We start from the raw sequence: 16937 nt of genomic DNA on the forward strand, positions 1-16937 counted from the left end.
CGTGAAAGTGCGGACGATGACAAAGGGAGCGAAGCGATAGGCCGGTTTATGGGAATCCGATGACACGAGAACAGAAAAAGAACAGAGAAAGAGAGAGAGAGTATACGTGTATATATATATATATGTATATATACATTTATATATAAAAATATATATATAGTATATATACAAAATCTTATACGAGGATAAAACTCACAAAGGACTCACGATATCGTTCCGCGTGACGGTGATCCGTCCTTTAAAAAATAAAAAAGAAAAAAAAGAAAGAAAGGATTTTTTTTTAAAGAAGAAAATGTAGCAAGAACCCTTTCAAAAAACTTTTTCTTCACGCGTCCTTGAAAATCTATCGTGATTGATAACATAACAAAAATTAGATACATATTTTCCGCATTAACGATGAAAAAATAAGAAATAAAAAATAAAGAAAAATACGAAGGGAAAGAAAGAAAGAAAAAATGAAAAATTTCTCGAAAACGTATTCCAATGGGAAACTATCGAAACGAATTAGTTCCGATTGAAACGTAACGAACTAAAAGGACGTCAAATATTCTATAAGACGAAAGTCTTTGTGAATGAAGAAGAAGAAGAATTCTTCTCTATGGAAGATCTAGAGACCCTAGAGCAACTAGAGTACGAAAACTTTGGAATAGCATTTTGCGGCTCCTACGGAGAATATATTGGCAAAGTAAAGAATCGAGTTTGAGGGGAAACGGTTGGTCGGAGCGACCAACATAAATTCGGTCAACTTAATACAACAATGTTTAACGGCCTCGGCGAACGCTAAGTTTTCACGTATACACGCATACATATGCGTACATATATATATATATATATATATATATATATATACATAATATATGTATATAAAGTCTAGGTCTTCCTTCTTTGCCATCTCCGAAGCAGCAGCAGCAGCTTGCAGACTGCTCTTGCAGCTTCTACGAACTTGCGAAATTCCTTCGCGGTAAGCGCTCTGCACAAATTCTCCAGGTGCGATATCGCAACGTAAGGAAGTTTAAGTCGTCGTTATCATTTCCCGTTACCGACAAAATAGATGCTGCTGCTACTACTACTCGTACTGGTATTGCTGCTACTGCTGCTGCTACTGCTGCAGATGCTGGTGGTCCGATCTCTGTTCCCTAGCTTCGTAATATTTCGATCTCTCTAGATACATCTGCAGCCACATCTTCGATTCGTTTCATATATTCGATCGTAAAAAATATATCGGTCAAGTTGTTAAATTTTATAGAAATCTTAAAATAGAAAATTAATCTTCGATAGAAAAATCCTTTCTAAGTCATACATTACTATTTAAAATCAAAAAAAAAAAAAAAGAGAGTAATCCCTAACAAAAACAAAAATCTTATAGAACTCTTATTAAAAATCTAATTGACTTGATCTATTTGAACGATTATTAATTACTTCGTAAAAGACGTATAAGAAAAACAAAACTATCTCCTATAACAATGTTCTTAGTATTAAGCTAACCATCCGACACAAAGTCAAAGTAGGTAGGTAGGTAGGTACAATACATACGTACTAATTTATTAATCGACCTAACACCACCGAGCAAACGGATAGCTGCGCGTCCTTAATAGGCAGATAACGAACAAACCCCTAGACGCGAGTTCACTCGCGAGTATCTGATTCAATTACTCGAGCTAGCTGGCTTAAGTAATAGCACGCTGCTACAGTGTTGTTACAACTTCTACGAATGGGGTATACGATGTAAGCACCAACAACGTTCGACGAAGCATGTTTCGTACTACACGATGACACCAATCTTCTCACTCTCTCTCTCTCTCTCTCTCTCTCTCTTTCTCCCACACACTCATTCATTCACTCGCTCACTCACTCACTCAGTCATTCTCTATCTCTATCTCTATTTCTCTTACCCTTTATCTCTCTCTCTCTCTCTCTTTCTCTCTCTCTCTCTCTCTCTCTCTCTCTCTCTCTCTCTCTCTCTCTCTCTCTTTAACTCACAGACGCACTCACCACATCTTCGAAACTTCTACGGTGAAGTTTAATTCAAGAAGTTGGGGAAACGCTCGGAAGCAAGTGGAATGACGAGGAGGAAAGACACGAAGAAAGTTGTGGACAATATTCTATCTTCCTCTCTCTTTCTCTCACTCTCTCTCTCTCTCTTTCCCTCTCTCTCTCTTTCTGTCTATCTTTCTCTTTTCTTGTCTGTTCTCTTTTCTTTCACCAGCATGCGACAACTTGCTCGATCGTATTTCTTCGCGTAATTTTTGCGCGTCACTCCTCCTACTACCACGGAGAATAATAAAATGTAACTTTCTTCGAACTATTTGAATAATTAATTTGGAAGAGAAGAAAAAAGGAGAAAGAGAAAAGAAAAAAATAATGAAAAAAAAAAGAATAAAAAAGAACTCGACGAGAGAACCCTCGTGAAAAAATTTGGAACGGTGCAAAGTAGGAAAGGAAGAAAGGAAGAAAGAAAAAGAAAAGAAAAGAAAAATAAAACCAAAAGGGAAGACACTGTTTTAATTGGGAAAAGTAAAACAATTGTCTTCTCTCTCTCTCTCTCTCTCTCTCTCTCTCTGTCTCTCTCTCTCTCTCTCTCTCTCTCTATCTTTCTCTATCTCTTTCCTTCTCTGACTCGAGTGAAGTTAAAATCGATAGGACAAATTAAAGGAAAGCTTCTAATTGATTGTAACAACGAGTTATTTAAAAAATCGATTGTAGAGAGAATTATATCGACGTCTTTATCATTGTAGATCTCGAACGACGTAGAGGAAACGAAAAAAGAGAGGAAAAGAAAGAGAGAGAAAGAAATGAATTAATCGCGGGTCTGTAACGTGTAACGATGTAATCACATTCTCTCTCTCGCTCACGTTCACTCTCACACTCTCGAATTTCATCGACTGCAGGAATGCTGTAATTAATCTCGATCGACGAGTATGGATTGTCCGGCACTCGGCCATTCCTCCACCGATGAGTCAATCTCTCGAACGGCATCGATCAAGTTACAGTTCCAACTCGAGCACGTGAATTTGATTGCGGCCATGATTTCACTACTACCAAGGACAGGCGTGTCTCTTGCGTCGTGTGTGTGCGCGCGCGCCCACCCACCCACCCATCCATCCACCCACCCCCGCGAGAGAACCCGTCCGTGTGTGGTTTCCCCAAACGTTTCATCCCCGATGAAAACTTTTCACCTCAAATTGAAAAAATCGAATAATACGAGACCAACAAATTTTCTCCTGCTAAACCTTCGTGATAGTGCGACTGTGTATCTCTCTCTCTGTGTTTATGTGTATGCTCAAGAGAGCAAGAAAGCGAGAGAGAGAGAGATAGAGAGAGAGAGAGAGTGGGGGAGGGAAGTGGAAAAATGAAGGAACGAAGACGAGGACGAAAGAGGGAGGTTTTTTGGCATGTTCACAGAGAGAAAAATAAGAGGACGAAGCGCAGAGGCAGGCTTAACGGGCCATTAAGTAGACCATAAAAAAGATTAAAGTTAAACCGCCATTATGCAAAATTACATTGCTCTTCGTGCTGTACCGTATGTCCGCACTTTCTCTCTTTCTCTCTCTTTTGCTTCTGCTCTCGGTCTCTCTCTCTTGTTTTTTGCTTTTTTCTTCTTTTCATTTCTTCCTTCCTTCCTTCCTTCCTTCCTTCCTTCTTTCCTTCTTTTTCTTATACGAATGACAGAGATAGGTAGAAACGTATACATTTGTTGTTGTATTCGCGTTAACGTTATATGCACCAACCAAAACCCGTGGACAGAATTCTACGTGCCAGAAAAGCGAAAAGAGTAATTTAACCTGCTCGGATATTCCGCTAATTGTACCTCGGACTATTTGTTTTTCTTCAACTGCACGGTACATGAAAAATTGCAACTGCATCGTGTCGTGTACTTTCGCAATATATATATATATATATATATATATATATATATATATATATAAATATACAAAATAATATAAGCATACATAGCTCGTAAAAAATATTATAATCATACGATCTAGCCATAAAAATAAAGAATTGTAGTTAAATGAGACGAAAGAAAAAAATAGAACATTCTGAATATCGAAAATATTTTTAATAACGATTTTAATTGGTATAAAAAGATAAGAACAAAAATTAAGAAATCAAAAATGAGATATTTATCTTCGACTATAAAAATAAAAATAATAATAAAAATAATGAAAAAGAGAAAGAAAAGAAAAATGTGACACGAATCCGGTGATGCTGGTGGATGGAAGAAAAACGTCGAAAATAAACTCTCTCTCTCTTTTTCTCTCTCTCTCTCTTTTTCTTCCTCTCTTTTTGTCTCCTTTTATCTCTCTCACTCTTTCTATTCTACGCTAAGAAACGAATCTTGATTAATGGAGCAAGTTTCCACCATCCTTGTCCGGTCCACGCCATGCTTGGAATTTATAATGTTGGAATACATTAAAATATAATCTCGTTGGGCCATACGAAGGGTAAATTCTTCGGTCCTATCCATCCTTCTTTCTCTAGTTTAACTTACCCGCACCCCCACCCTCACCTTCATCCTCATCCTCCCCTCCAATCCTCTTCCAAGGTAATACACCCTAACCCCCTTACCATCAAAGATAAATTTTATGTAATATCTTCGTCATTACAATACATCCTTATATTATTATCATTACTATTATTTATTAATATCGCATTTTTTAAGATATATATATATATATATGTATGTATGTATATATGCGTGTCTGTGTATAAAGAATAACGAGAAAAAAATAATAACGTCGTTCCTTTTGCAATTAGTGTAAGAGAGGGGTAGAGAGAGAAAGAGAGAGAGAGAGAGGAACAGAGGGTGTTTGATCGATTACGGTAATTACGTGTCTAGGGAACACATCGATCGAAATCAAAAAATACGAGATGCTTCCTGGCTCATTAATCATCACGAGTATCGCAAAAATGTGTATGGCTTCCTGGATCGAAATTGAACTGATGAGCTGAGAAAAAATATTATATATACGTATATATATATGTGTGTGTATGTGTGTTTGTGTATCGAAAATAGTTTGAAATATATAACTATCCGATAACGAGTTAGAATGTTTAGATTGAAGAACATCTAATAATAAAATGACAGATAGAATTATTTTACCTAACATTTATACTTTATGCGATACTATTCTAAATATCTTGACCTAATTTCTATTATGGGATCGAGATGATCAAAATAGGAGATCTTCGGCTTGCTTATTTCGAAAAATATAAAGTTTCGATCGATTTCGTATGTCGCATCGATATTAATAATTTTCTTTTCTGGTAATATTTCAAAGAGAATTAGTTTTTAAAACGATTTATAAATTCAATATCGAGTTTCATAATCCTCATCGACTTTTCGATATCGATTTTTTTTTAATTAATAATAATGTACTAAAAAGAGATATATTTTGAAAACGACATATCACGTATGATCTATTCGTAGCGATTACTGTAATATAAAATAATTTATTCAGCAAATTACGTAAGTATGTTATATAATCATTTTGAAAATTTCATTAATTCGACGAATATCGTAGCGCTCGTAAACGGGATAAATTAGATCGTTTTGTACGAAATGATTATTGTTATAATAATAATAATAATAATAATAATTATTATTATTATTATTATTATTATTATTATTATTATTGCATAGGCATTATTAAAACATTACCTTGTAACTGCCAACCGCATGTGCGCCATCGTAAATGTAAAGATGATCGTTACAATCCAATTGAAGTTGGTCGAATCGTAGCATGAAACGCTGAAGGATGCTGTGCGTTTGAAAGGTGATGGCACAATCGAGATCTCGTTCATGTTTAGACGTTAAAACGGCACCATCTATTTTTCTATAGAGATCTTGCATGAAATTCCTTTTACAAATATCGCTTATCTGATCTGGAACAATCCGAAAAAGAAACACAAAATAATTTCGTATGATTTCACTATAATAAATAATATATATATATATATATATATATATATATAAAATATATGTATTGTATATACATAGGTATATATTCTAAACGTTTCTAGGCTCACACTATAGTTTTACAATTTAAACAAAGATCAATCTGAAAAGTCTCGTGAAAAATTATCTTAAAAAACCTTTTGATCCACATCGAATATATATATTTATATATAATGTAATACGCGTAATTAATCTCGAATACGTACGTACATGTAAAATTTTGTAATAATCCTTAGAAGATTTTATAAGAGAGAAATATAAGGAATACACTTTCCTACGATGTTACTCCAACGAATAATGAAATACGACTGAGCTTATCCTTTTCATTCGAATGATATTGTCGAGGTCGAATTCCTAGAAACATTACTCATAGGACATACACACCAAGACGTATACGAGAACATAAACAAAACAAGATAACATACCGAATTCTTAGAATTTTTCTATTGTATATCTTCTTATTGTTTATCTATAACAATATCGTGAGCTTGTTTTGCAATATCATTTACGATCACTACATATGAGAAAGAAATCAAATGAAAACAAAAAATAAAATTATATTATTATACAAATTAAATGATAAAAATTTTCCTGGCAAAATTACTCATAAGATGTACGCACGAAAACTCATACGAGAACATCAACAAAACAAAATAATATACAGGATTCTCGGAATCTTTCTATTGTATATCTTTTTATTATTTATCTATAACAATATCATAAGCTTGTTTTGCAAAATCGTTTACGACTAATACAAATCAAAAAGAAACCAAACGAAAATACGAAATAAAATTATAAAATTTTGCAGATTAAATAATCACAATTTTTCCGATTGAAATACCTATGTATATTTTTTTTATAATTAAAATTATTTTTTTTATAAATTTATTTTTTTATTTAAATTTAATTTTTCTTTTAGTTATATGAATTAATTATCCGACATACGAGTTTCAATTAAGATGAAATTATTGCTTTCTCTTCCTCTTTTCCTCCCTCTCCCTTTCTCTCTCTCTCTCTCTCTCTCTTTCTCTGTCCCTGCATAAAGTGAGAAAAACAATTGAACGAATGCATTTCATTCATGTTAGGTAACATCATTTCGGTGCAATTTAGGTGGAATATGAGGCATTGCGAGGTTCGCGGTAGCCATAATACTACACAAGAGTAGAACGAACCGCGCTCGCAACTTTGGATATTTGTCTCTACGTATCCTCCTCGCGCTTCGGTATACTGCCGACAGCAAAATTACTTAGTTCTCGTCTGTTGTTTCCAAACGTACCTATATATTCTATGTACATATCTATCTATGTATGTATTTATGTATACATTTATGTATCTATGTATATGATACTTATAGGATGAAACATATATCCAAAGTGCACCAATGCTATTTCCGACATATTCAAAGTTATTCTCTAAAGATTTTAATTAATAGATATATACACACATAATATAGACTTGTTATGGAAAATTCGATAAAAATATATACAATCAAGGTTTTTTTTTTTAATGTTATACCTATATAAATTTTATAAATTTGATTTTGTTTCATTTCCTATCTTTTTTTCAGCTCTCGAATGTATTTTTTAAATTTCTCGTAAAAAAGAAATAGTACATTGGATTTGTTAGCGATCGTTTATCTATCTCTCTTTTTATTTTTTCTTTAATTTTTTTTTACATTATGTGATATATATATATATATAACATCGCGCATCTGTGGCACGTTTGAAATTCCAATAGAAATCGAACGATTTTCGAGTTCTCGCGAATGAATTTATTTAATAGATTCGAAAACACGCAATAGGAAAGTAACGATGCTGTTACCGAATATGAAAGAAAGAGAGAAAAAAGAGAGAGAGAGAAAAACTGGTTGGTATTAGATTTTACCGTGTCTACAAAGTTCGATATATATATATGAATGAAAGAAAATGAATGAAAAAAATAGTTATAATGTAAAATTATAATTCAAGTTTTTTGAGTTTACAAAAATACTAATATATTATAATTTTATAATTTTCTTTCTTATATATGATTTTTTACTTATATAAACGCAAGTATCAATTTACTTACTTGTCTTTATCTGTGCATATATTAAATTGTATTTAAAAATAAAAATTCTGCAGTATTTCGAACAATTATAAATTATTTTTCGTAATTATCTTCGTTCTCGTAATTACGTTTATTACAAAAAAAAAAATAATAATAATAATTAAATTGTACGTTCGAATATTATAGAATTATGAATTAATTATCGTGATTATCTAATGTATATTAAATAGTATTTAAAAGTACAATGATATAAAGTTTTCTAATTATATTATTACTTGTATGTAATATCCTCCAAACGATCTACGAAATAAACTAGCAAAAGGAAAAGAGAATAACTCAAAATTAGTCACGAATTAGTCATCCTCGCTAGCGGAAATAAATTCGTCGATTTGTCGATTCGTTCAAGTGTACCAGACGTCGATGCCTAACGTTCAAGTTTGCTTGTTGGCAAGCTGAGTCGAATTATCCGATCGATTGGTAACCGATTGATTCGTGCATCGTCGAGAGATAATGGATCTCTGCTTGGATCTCTTCGTGCATCTACGATTAATACCGGTCTACTGAATTCAACAAGATAAGAGAGATATAGAGAGAGATAGAGAGAGAAAGAGGAATCTACTATTTTTCTTTTAAATCGAATTTAAAACATGGTTAATTAATACGTAGATGGGCAATGACCTATATAAAGAAATTTTTTTCTAAATCATGAAACATGTAATTGCAGATTTCGAAAAAAAAATTGAAATAAAAAGAAAGTATAAAAAGAAAATTAAAATATATATATATATATATATATATATATATATATATATATGCTCACGATACTTTCGCGTGTCGAAAGTGATTTTTCATCGTAATAAAGATAAGCCGAGTATTTCTTCTGAAATTTTTTCACAAACGATTATATAAGATAACAGAGGGTGTAAAAGAAAAATTATTCGTATGCATGTGTTTCGAGAAGAAGAGAAAAAAAAAGAAATAGGAAAAAAGTAAGAAGAAAACGAAAACAAACAGAAAAGAAACAACAGAAGGCAACAATAAAATGTCTCGAAAAACTTAATTTAAAAAGTATTTAATCCGCAAAAGTCTAATGAAACTTAGGATGCACCTAAAATCGATATGATTTATTAAAAAATAAAAAAAAATTCGTAATGGAACGACGATAATAAATGATTGATCTAGGAAAATTCACGAATTCAAAGTCCCTCAATTATATCTAGGATTACGCGAAGGATTTTAATTTTACGTAAAGAAGAAAGAAAAGAATAAAGTAAAGGAAATAAAAAAAAAATGAAGAGAAAAGAAAAAAAAAAAGAATTAATTTTTCCATTCGATCGAACTTGTAAAAGAACACGTTGCTTCTTCCGGATTGAAGCAAAATTGAAGATCGAGGATTCCACGATGCGAAAATTCTTTGGAGCGCTCCTGGTCCAACGCGGTACCAGTTGAAAGGTAAAAAGCATGTTACGAGACTGGTCGAGAAAAGAACAAGAGAGAAAGGGAGAGAAAAAACGACGGGACCAAAAGGAAGAAGAACAAGGAACAAAACTGTATTGAAAAGTTTCCTCTTATTTCGTAGTAACGATAGTGATGGGTCTAACGCTATAGTTTTTCGAAAGAGTGGAAAAACACAGCTGCTGAATCAGAACCTATGTTTTACTTACTCCCTATGTGGGCCAAAACTCTTTTACCGATTTTCGATACATAATACGTACACATAATACATACGAGAATACATACTTAAGTATATAACATAGAGGACAAGACTATTTCGTTACAAAAATACAAAACAGAAGGAAGAAAAAGAAAGAAGAAAAGAAACAAGAACGAAGTCCCAATCTCGATTTTTCCAACTATCACAGATTTTATATCTGAACTGATAGAATCATGAAAAATTTCATCAAAGTGAAATAGGAGATAAGATCGGTATCGGCTTGACTTTTTCAAGAAGAAACATACTCGTTCCTGAATTTGTATGCTTTGAATGAAGACCTTCGAAAGAAGAGTCGAAAGTTTGACGAAAAAGTCGTGTTGGAAAACCTTGAGGGAAATCTTTTTCCTCATGTGGCTCTGTTCTCTCTTCTCTCTCTCTCTCTCTCTCTCTCTCTCTCTTTCTCTCTCTCTTTCTCCCCTCTCTATCACTTTTTCTCTCTCCTACACATATACTCTTTCTGGCAAGCAAGTAGTCCCTCTCAGTTCGTGCCACCCTTCGATGTGACCCTCCCTTATTTTCTCTCTCTCTCTCTCTCTTTCTCTATCTATCTATCTATCTACCTATCTATCTATCTTCTCTTTCTTTCCTGGGACTACGTAAGCCCCCTTCGTCGATCAATATTACTCTCTTCGAACGTAGCATGGCTCGACTGAGCGCCAACCGACCGTATTAAGTTCTGAGCACTTTCCTCTAAGCACTCGAAGGAGCTCCACGCCAAGAAAGTTTTCTTTCGCGAGACGACGCGATCGATTTTATCTGTATCTTAGTTCTTCTTATTCTTCTTTCTCTTCTTCTTCTTCTTCTGCTTCTTCTTCTTCTTCTACTTCTTCTTCTACTTCTTGTTCTTTCTTGTTCTTGTTCTTCTTCTTCTTTTACTAGTCTAAAGAAAGTCTAAAGAAAGCAGGATCGAAATGGGAAAAGAGAAGAGAGAGAGAGAGAGAGCCAAAAGATTTTTTTAAATATATATATATATATATATAAATTTAGGATAAAAGAAACAAGGTTATAGATGCATATCTACTGCAAAAACTTTTTTAAAAGTTTCTTTCTATATACTCTTTATCTCTTTCTTTCTTTCTCTCTTTACCCTATCTTTTTTCTTTTTTTAAATAATATTACAATCACTGTATAATAATTTACATACATATATGCATTCTATCTTATTCTCTTTCACTCTAATTTTTTTCTTTAATTTAGACATTAATGAAAGAAAAGTCATCGAATTAACATTGCATATTTATCATTAATGAACACTTACGATTAATATCGAAAATATTTATTTTCTTCGTGAATCGTTTAATACGTTTTATCAATCCACCTTTTCTCATCAACGAACGTGCACACGTGTGCGTGATTACCTTCAGGAATATGTCGAGAATGTTTACGGCTAAAGTATTACGAGCAAGATCGTAAATTCACTCTGAATAGATCACAACATAGTACGTGATCGTGACTGTACTACTTAGTTTCATCAAACGTTTTATCGCCTATGAAATGCTAATGTCGTAATGTTCAACGTGTATCCACGGTTAATGAAAATATCAAAGAAAGAAAGAGAGAGAAAGGTACATGTTTTTATGCCTTTTCTTTTTTTTTTATAATACCAAGAAAGATATTAAAAAATTATATGGGGTCTGCCATTTAACATGTATATATACTATTCCCTCTTTATTACCATTGTCATTACCATTATTATTATTATTATTATCATTATTATTATTACTAATATTTTAATAAAATAGCAATTAAAAATCTGCTCGAATAACAAAATAAATGACAATTATTGGATCACACTCACGGTTATCATTTTTAGCGTCCACGTGTTCCAGTCGATGAGACAAAATGATAATAAGGAGAAGAAGGGCAGGTGAGCCCCTTGAAACGATCATCCCTCTACCCTTTCACACGTATTTGAAAAAAATAAATAAATAAAACGAACAAAAAAAGAAAATAATAAAATAATAATCGTCGATTTAACGAAATATCATCGTCCCATTATTTTATCGTCAATCTACGATCTATCGATCGTTATCACTCGCGATATATATATATATATATATCAAATAAAAAATAATATAATTTCACAGAGAAGCGAATGAAACGCGGAAAATGTTTAAGCACGACGTTCGTCGTGCGACTGATCGACCTTTCTCGACTTCTCTGAAAGATTTTAGGCGCGAACAGTCGATCTCTCTCTCTCTCTGTCTCTCTCTCTCTCTCTCTGTCTCTTTCTCTGTGTCTCTCTGTCTCTCTCTTTCTCACTGAAACACTATGATAGTCCTGTCGTTCGAATAGCGCACGCGCTGCTTTACGTTACATTGCTGCGCCAGGAGGGTAGAGTACCATGGAGGGTGTAGAAGAAGGGTGCAAGGAAGAATACTGTTTCGAGGGGTGAAAGGACCTCTTCGTAGTACGCAGTCATCCCCACTTTCGACCTACACCCTTTTTCTTTCTCCTTTTTAAAAGGGCGTTCATTGTCTCAAAACTTATCTGCATAGTTAATGAACGTATGGATGAACTTTGATAAACGTCTTATAAATATTGTAATTATTATCGGAATATATGTGTGTATGTGTATGTGTCTGTGCATATATGTCTGCATGTGTGTTAAAAATTATAAATAGAGTATTTATTTATCTATGTATTTTCTAAGCCGAATTTGTAATTGAATATTTCTGAATTAAATCAATATAATGAATGAGATATACAAAATTTGTTTAAAAAGAACACATGAAAAATAAGAAAAGAGATAATGGACGCATATATAGTCAAATAATTTTTTCGCTTCTGTAAATATATAATGGGTACAGTAGAATATGTGTTAAGGATCATTCAACTATATCGCATTGAGTTTGTAACAATTACGTTTCGGAATGCGGTATAATCATCGGGGTGCACTTTAATTATCGGACAATTCTCCTCTATGCAACGAATCTTGTGTTGTGAACTGTGAACATGAATTTACTTTATTGAGTAATATTCATTAGTGCGTATTATGTTCGTAAACGCGTCGAAAATTTGTATTGATTTTTCCTACGAACGTTCCTCATTTTAGATGAAACATGTACATATATATGTGTACGTATATATATACACACGTGTGTGTGTTTTTATATATATATATATATGTTATTTAACAAATGTAAATATAATAAAATGATACAGTCAAATGTTCCAAAATCACTTGTTACGGTCATAATTTGCTATATATATATATATATAATAAAATAATAAAGAAACAGAGAGACAGAGGAGTAATCATGTAAAAAATAATTTGTTAAAATTCCAAATTTCTTTATGATTTTTTTCGAGACGCTTTGGCTAAATTATATTTTGCTATTTTTGTTAAACAACAATTTTTCTCTCAATTGTCACCTAATCGATACTCAATAAAAATAATAAAAAATAATTCTTCGTTGCGTCTAAATATAATTTCTCCAAGGATAAAAAAAATAAATATATGTACCGATGAGATGAAATGTGATAAAATTCGCACGGTCTAACAATCCAAGGTAAAATTGTGTAAGCACGAAGTTTCCTCCAAAAAGATATGAAAGAAACTTTTCTCGGCGCTTTCGATGTCCGCGACTATCGAAGATATAAAATTCCACGAGCGGGAAACGTTCTCCTTTGGAAGGAAACGTCGCGAACAGAGAGAAATGGTATTGGAGAAAATAAAGAAAGAAAGAAAGAAAGAAAGAAGGAAAGAAAAAGCGAACAAGAAGAAGGAGGAGAAGAAGAAGAAAAACAAGTATAAAAAGAAAGAGAATAAGAATAAGAAGAATAAGAAGAATAAGAAGAAGGAACAAGGAATTGCAAATCTTTATCACGAAAGTAGTTCGTACTTCGTGTCGTGGATACAAAAGTCGAGCTTCCATACTTCGATAGAAATACAAATACGTACTTACGTATAGCAAGGAAATAGAAGTGGAGCTAGTGGAGATGGGGATAGAAATGGAAGGGATGGTGATGCTAGTATGGTGGTGCTGGTGGGAGTTCGAGGTAGAGGTAAAGAGACGAAAGAGGAGAAGAACGGTTTTACGAAAGTTGCATTTCGTGCTTGCTCGGAACTCTTCGTCGAGCTATCGAGCCATAGAGAGTAGAACACCCCCCAAAAGACATTATTTCGTGGCTAACGTAACGCTTAGTAATTACGAGCATTAAATCCTCTCCACAGTTTCTGCCACAGACGGCCGTGCAGCTATTTCAAATACACTCGCGGTAATTAAAACTATACTCTCGTCGTTCTGTCTCTCTCTCTCTCTCTCTCTCTCTCTCTCTCTCTCTCTCTCTCTGTATTCTATACTTTTTCATTACTACAACTACTACCAACCCCGCGTTTCCGATCTTCTCACGAATTTTGCTTCGCAGTTTGTTAATGACAGAGAACGAAGGGACCGCTAACGTAGTCCCTTTTTAACATCGAACGTAACTATTATTTCGAGCTTAAGGGTAGAAAACCTTTCGAATTTACTTTGACTTTCAAATTACGCGCCACGTATTTGTACTCCTCTACTCGCTCTCTTTCTCCCTCTTTCTCTTTTTCTCTCGTTCTACGATATATCCAATGAATTTTAATCGCATGTTCACGTTGTTACATGTATCAAGATATTTAAGATCTTATCAGAATACTCTCTAGCAAATTATAATATATTTGTTAATTAAATTTATATTCTTCTTTCGTATATAGATACTTATCTGTCTTTATACACAGATATTGCTTATATATATTTTATAACGCGGTCATCATTACTTATGTATATGTATTTATAACTTTTATTTTTTAAATACATTGTATTTAAAAAATGGATGTATTTAAAAACTGATCAGTGTAAAAATAAAATTATAATAATAATAATAATTATTATTATTAAGAAAAGCAAAGCGAATCGTTAAACCGATGATTTAAAAAAAAAAAAGGAAAAGAAAGAAAGAAAAAGGAAGAATAATTGAAGCCTGTGTTCTGTTCGTCCAACGACGAGAAACGATTAAAACCCTTTTCCTTTTAGGTGGAAAATTAGATTACCGAATGGACGGGCGGATAGCCAGAAAGGTGACGAGATTAAGAAGTCGGAAATTCTGAGGGAAAGTCTACGCGAGAGTTAAATCTCGTTTGAAAAGCAACGAGAGGGAATTATTGTTAGCATTCTTTTTATTTTCTCGATGAGAAAATTGCAATCTCGACGTGCTTCAAGCTCTGCTCTGGCCAAGGCATATTAAAAGGCACATAGCCAAAACGAATGTTCTTTGAATCGTCGAACATCCTACATTTTCTTCTTTTATAAAAAAAAAAAAAACATATTTTGCAATGGCATTGTAATTAATTAATTAAATGTCCGAAAGGAAGAAGAAAAAGAAAAAATACAAGAAACGATAAAAATCTTCGGAGTGATATCTCGTCGATATGAAAACACGGAGTTCTTTGTTTCATAACTGCGTTACAATTATTTGCAATTATTCATCGCAAAATAAAGAAAAATAAAGAAAAAAATATATGATCGAGCCATCGAATTTTTTAAAAAGAATTATTCCTTTCCGTTCAAATAATTACGAGCTTGCCATTACCGATCGATTCCTTCTCTCTCTCTCTCTCTCTCTCTCTCCCTCTCTCCTTCTTTCATTTTCTTCTTTCTTTTTTCTTCTTTTCCTTTTTTTCTTCTTTTTCTTCCATCTTTCTTTCCTTCTATCTCCACGGACGATTAATTCTCACCGATCGACGTTCCGAAGGCAAACGACGATGGTCCAATGTAATTCCAGCTTTTCTTTTGAAGTGTATCTCTCTATCTTTCTCTTCCTCTCTCGCTCACTTTTCCTCTCTCTCTCTCTCTCTCTCTTTTTCTCGAGAAAAATCGATTGTTGAGAATCAATCGAACGTTATCTTATGAAAGATATGATATCTCGTTAATGGGGAAAAAACGTTTTAAAATTTATGACGAAAGGTTTTGCAAACAAAATTTAAATACGTTTATTACAATATTATCTAATCTTACTTACTCCTTCCAATTCAATCTCGCGTTCGATCTATTTTTCATTATTACGGATAATTTCAAATATCATGCATATGTATAAGAGTAGGTACATACGTATGTAGAGAAAAAAAAAGAGAGAGAGAAAGAGGAAAAAGAAAAGATAAGAGAGAAAAAAAAAGTTTAAAAACGTAACCATCAAATTATGACAGGTTTTTACGACGATCCTTGAGTAAGCAACGTGTATAATTAATATATGTAGTACTGAAGCAAATAGCAAAGGAAAACATAAAAAGACAAAACAAAGTTTACTGAAATTTTCTCTTCGGATCGTTGATAACGGAACGATATCATTCTGAATAACAAATAGAATGATGTCGAAGAAGGATCAAGTAAACAAGGGACAAAAATGAAACGGTCTAAAAAATCTAATAACTTCGTAATAATAAACATCGTTCAATCTTTATTCCGATTATTTTCGATAGGACTATAATAATATAATATAATATCATAGCTGGTTTTAATTAATTTTATATATTTTTTCTTTGCTTTCTTCTAAACGAAAAGATGAAAATTCATTGAATGGATAGGTATACTTCATCGAAGTAGGTTTCCTATACCTTTGAGAGAAAAATATTGGAAGGAAATATGAAACAGAGGATAGACAACCTATGCGCATTGATAGCCACAAAAGAAAGGATGAAAGAATAAAAGAAAGAAAGAAAAAGATAGAAAGAAAGAGAGAAAGAGAGATAGACAAGAAAGATAAAACGTGACAAAGAAAATCCTGCACGATATCTCGAAGGATCGTTTTAAAATACGATATTACCAAAAGCTAAATCGTTTCTTATCGTTTGAACTCGAAACACTATGTACATGTATAGGTGTGTATATATATATACATATGTATGTATGTACGTATGTATTAGGTGGTTACTCTTACCACTAAGGCCCCTACGAAAAATGAGGTCATGACCTTACGATTATTGTTTCGGCCTTTACGAGCAATTAATTTAACCTGACGTTTTTATTAGCTACAAAACACCGTACATATGTATATATGTATGTATGTATGTATGTATGTACGTATCTACGACTAATCGATTTTCAAACGAGCTTTTGCACGGACGGTGTTACGTGTTACGCGTTTAAAACGTTTTTCGTCTCGAATAAAGAGTTAGAAAGAGAGTCAGAGAGAGAAAGAAAGAGTCAGGGAAATAGAAAGAGAGATAGAGAAAGGCATAACAAACAT

General features: G+C 33.0%; 1 protein-coding gene across 4 annotated transcripts in view; it reads right to left on the reverse strand.

The window, feature by feature from the left end:
• LOC122635628 overlaps nucleotides 1-16937 on the reverse strand; it is a 110017-nt gene that overhangs the window by 28397 nt on the left and 64683 nt on the right. For 2 of the 4 annotated variants that reach the window (XM_043826037.1, XM_043826039.1), the window contains one exon: nucleotides 5663-5886. In XM_043826037.1, the coding sequence (XP_043681972.1) occupies nucleotides 5663-5886 (224 nt within the window). Of the gene's footprint in view, nucleotides 1-5662; nucleotides 5887-6169; nucleotides 6273-11517; nucleotides 11624-16937 lie in introns of those variants that run through there. The other 2 variants (XM_043826038.1, XM_043826040.1) reach the window with 2 other exon arrangements.

This window comes from Vespula pensylvanica, chromosome 18 (genome assembly GCF_014466175.1).
Source record: "Vespula pensylvanica isolate Volc-1 chromosome 18, ASM1446617v1, whole genome shotgun sequence".
In the NCBI taxonomy this organism is placed as follows: domain Eukaryota; kingdom Metazoa; phylum Arthropoda; class Insecta; order Hymenoptera; family Vespidae; genus Vespula; species Vespula pensylvanica.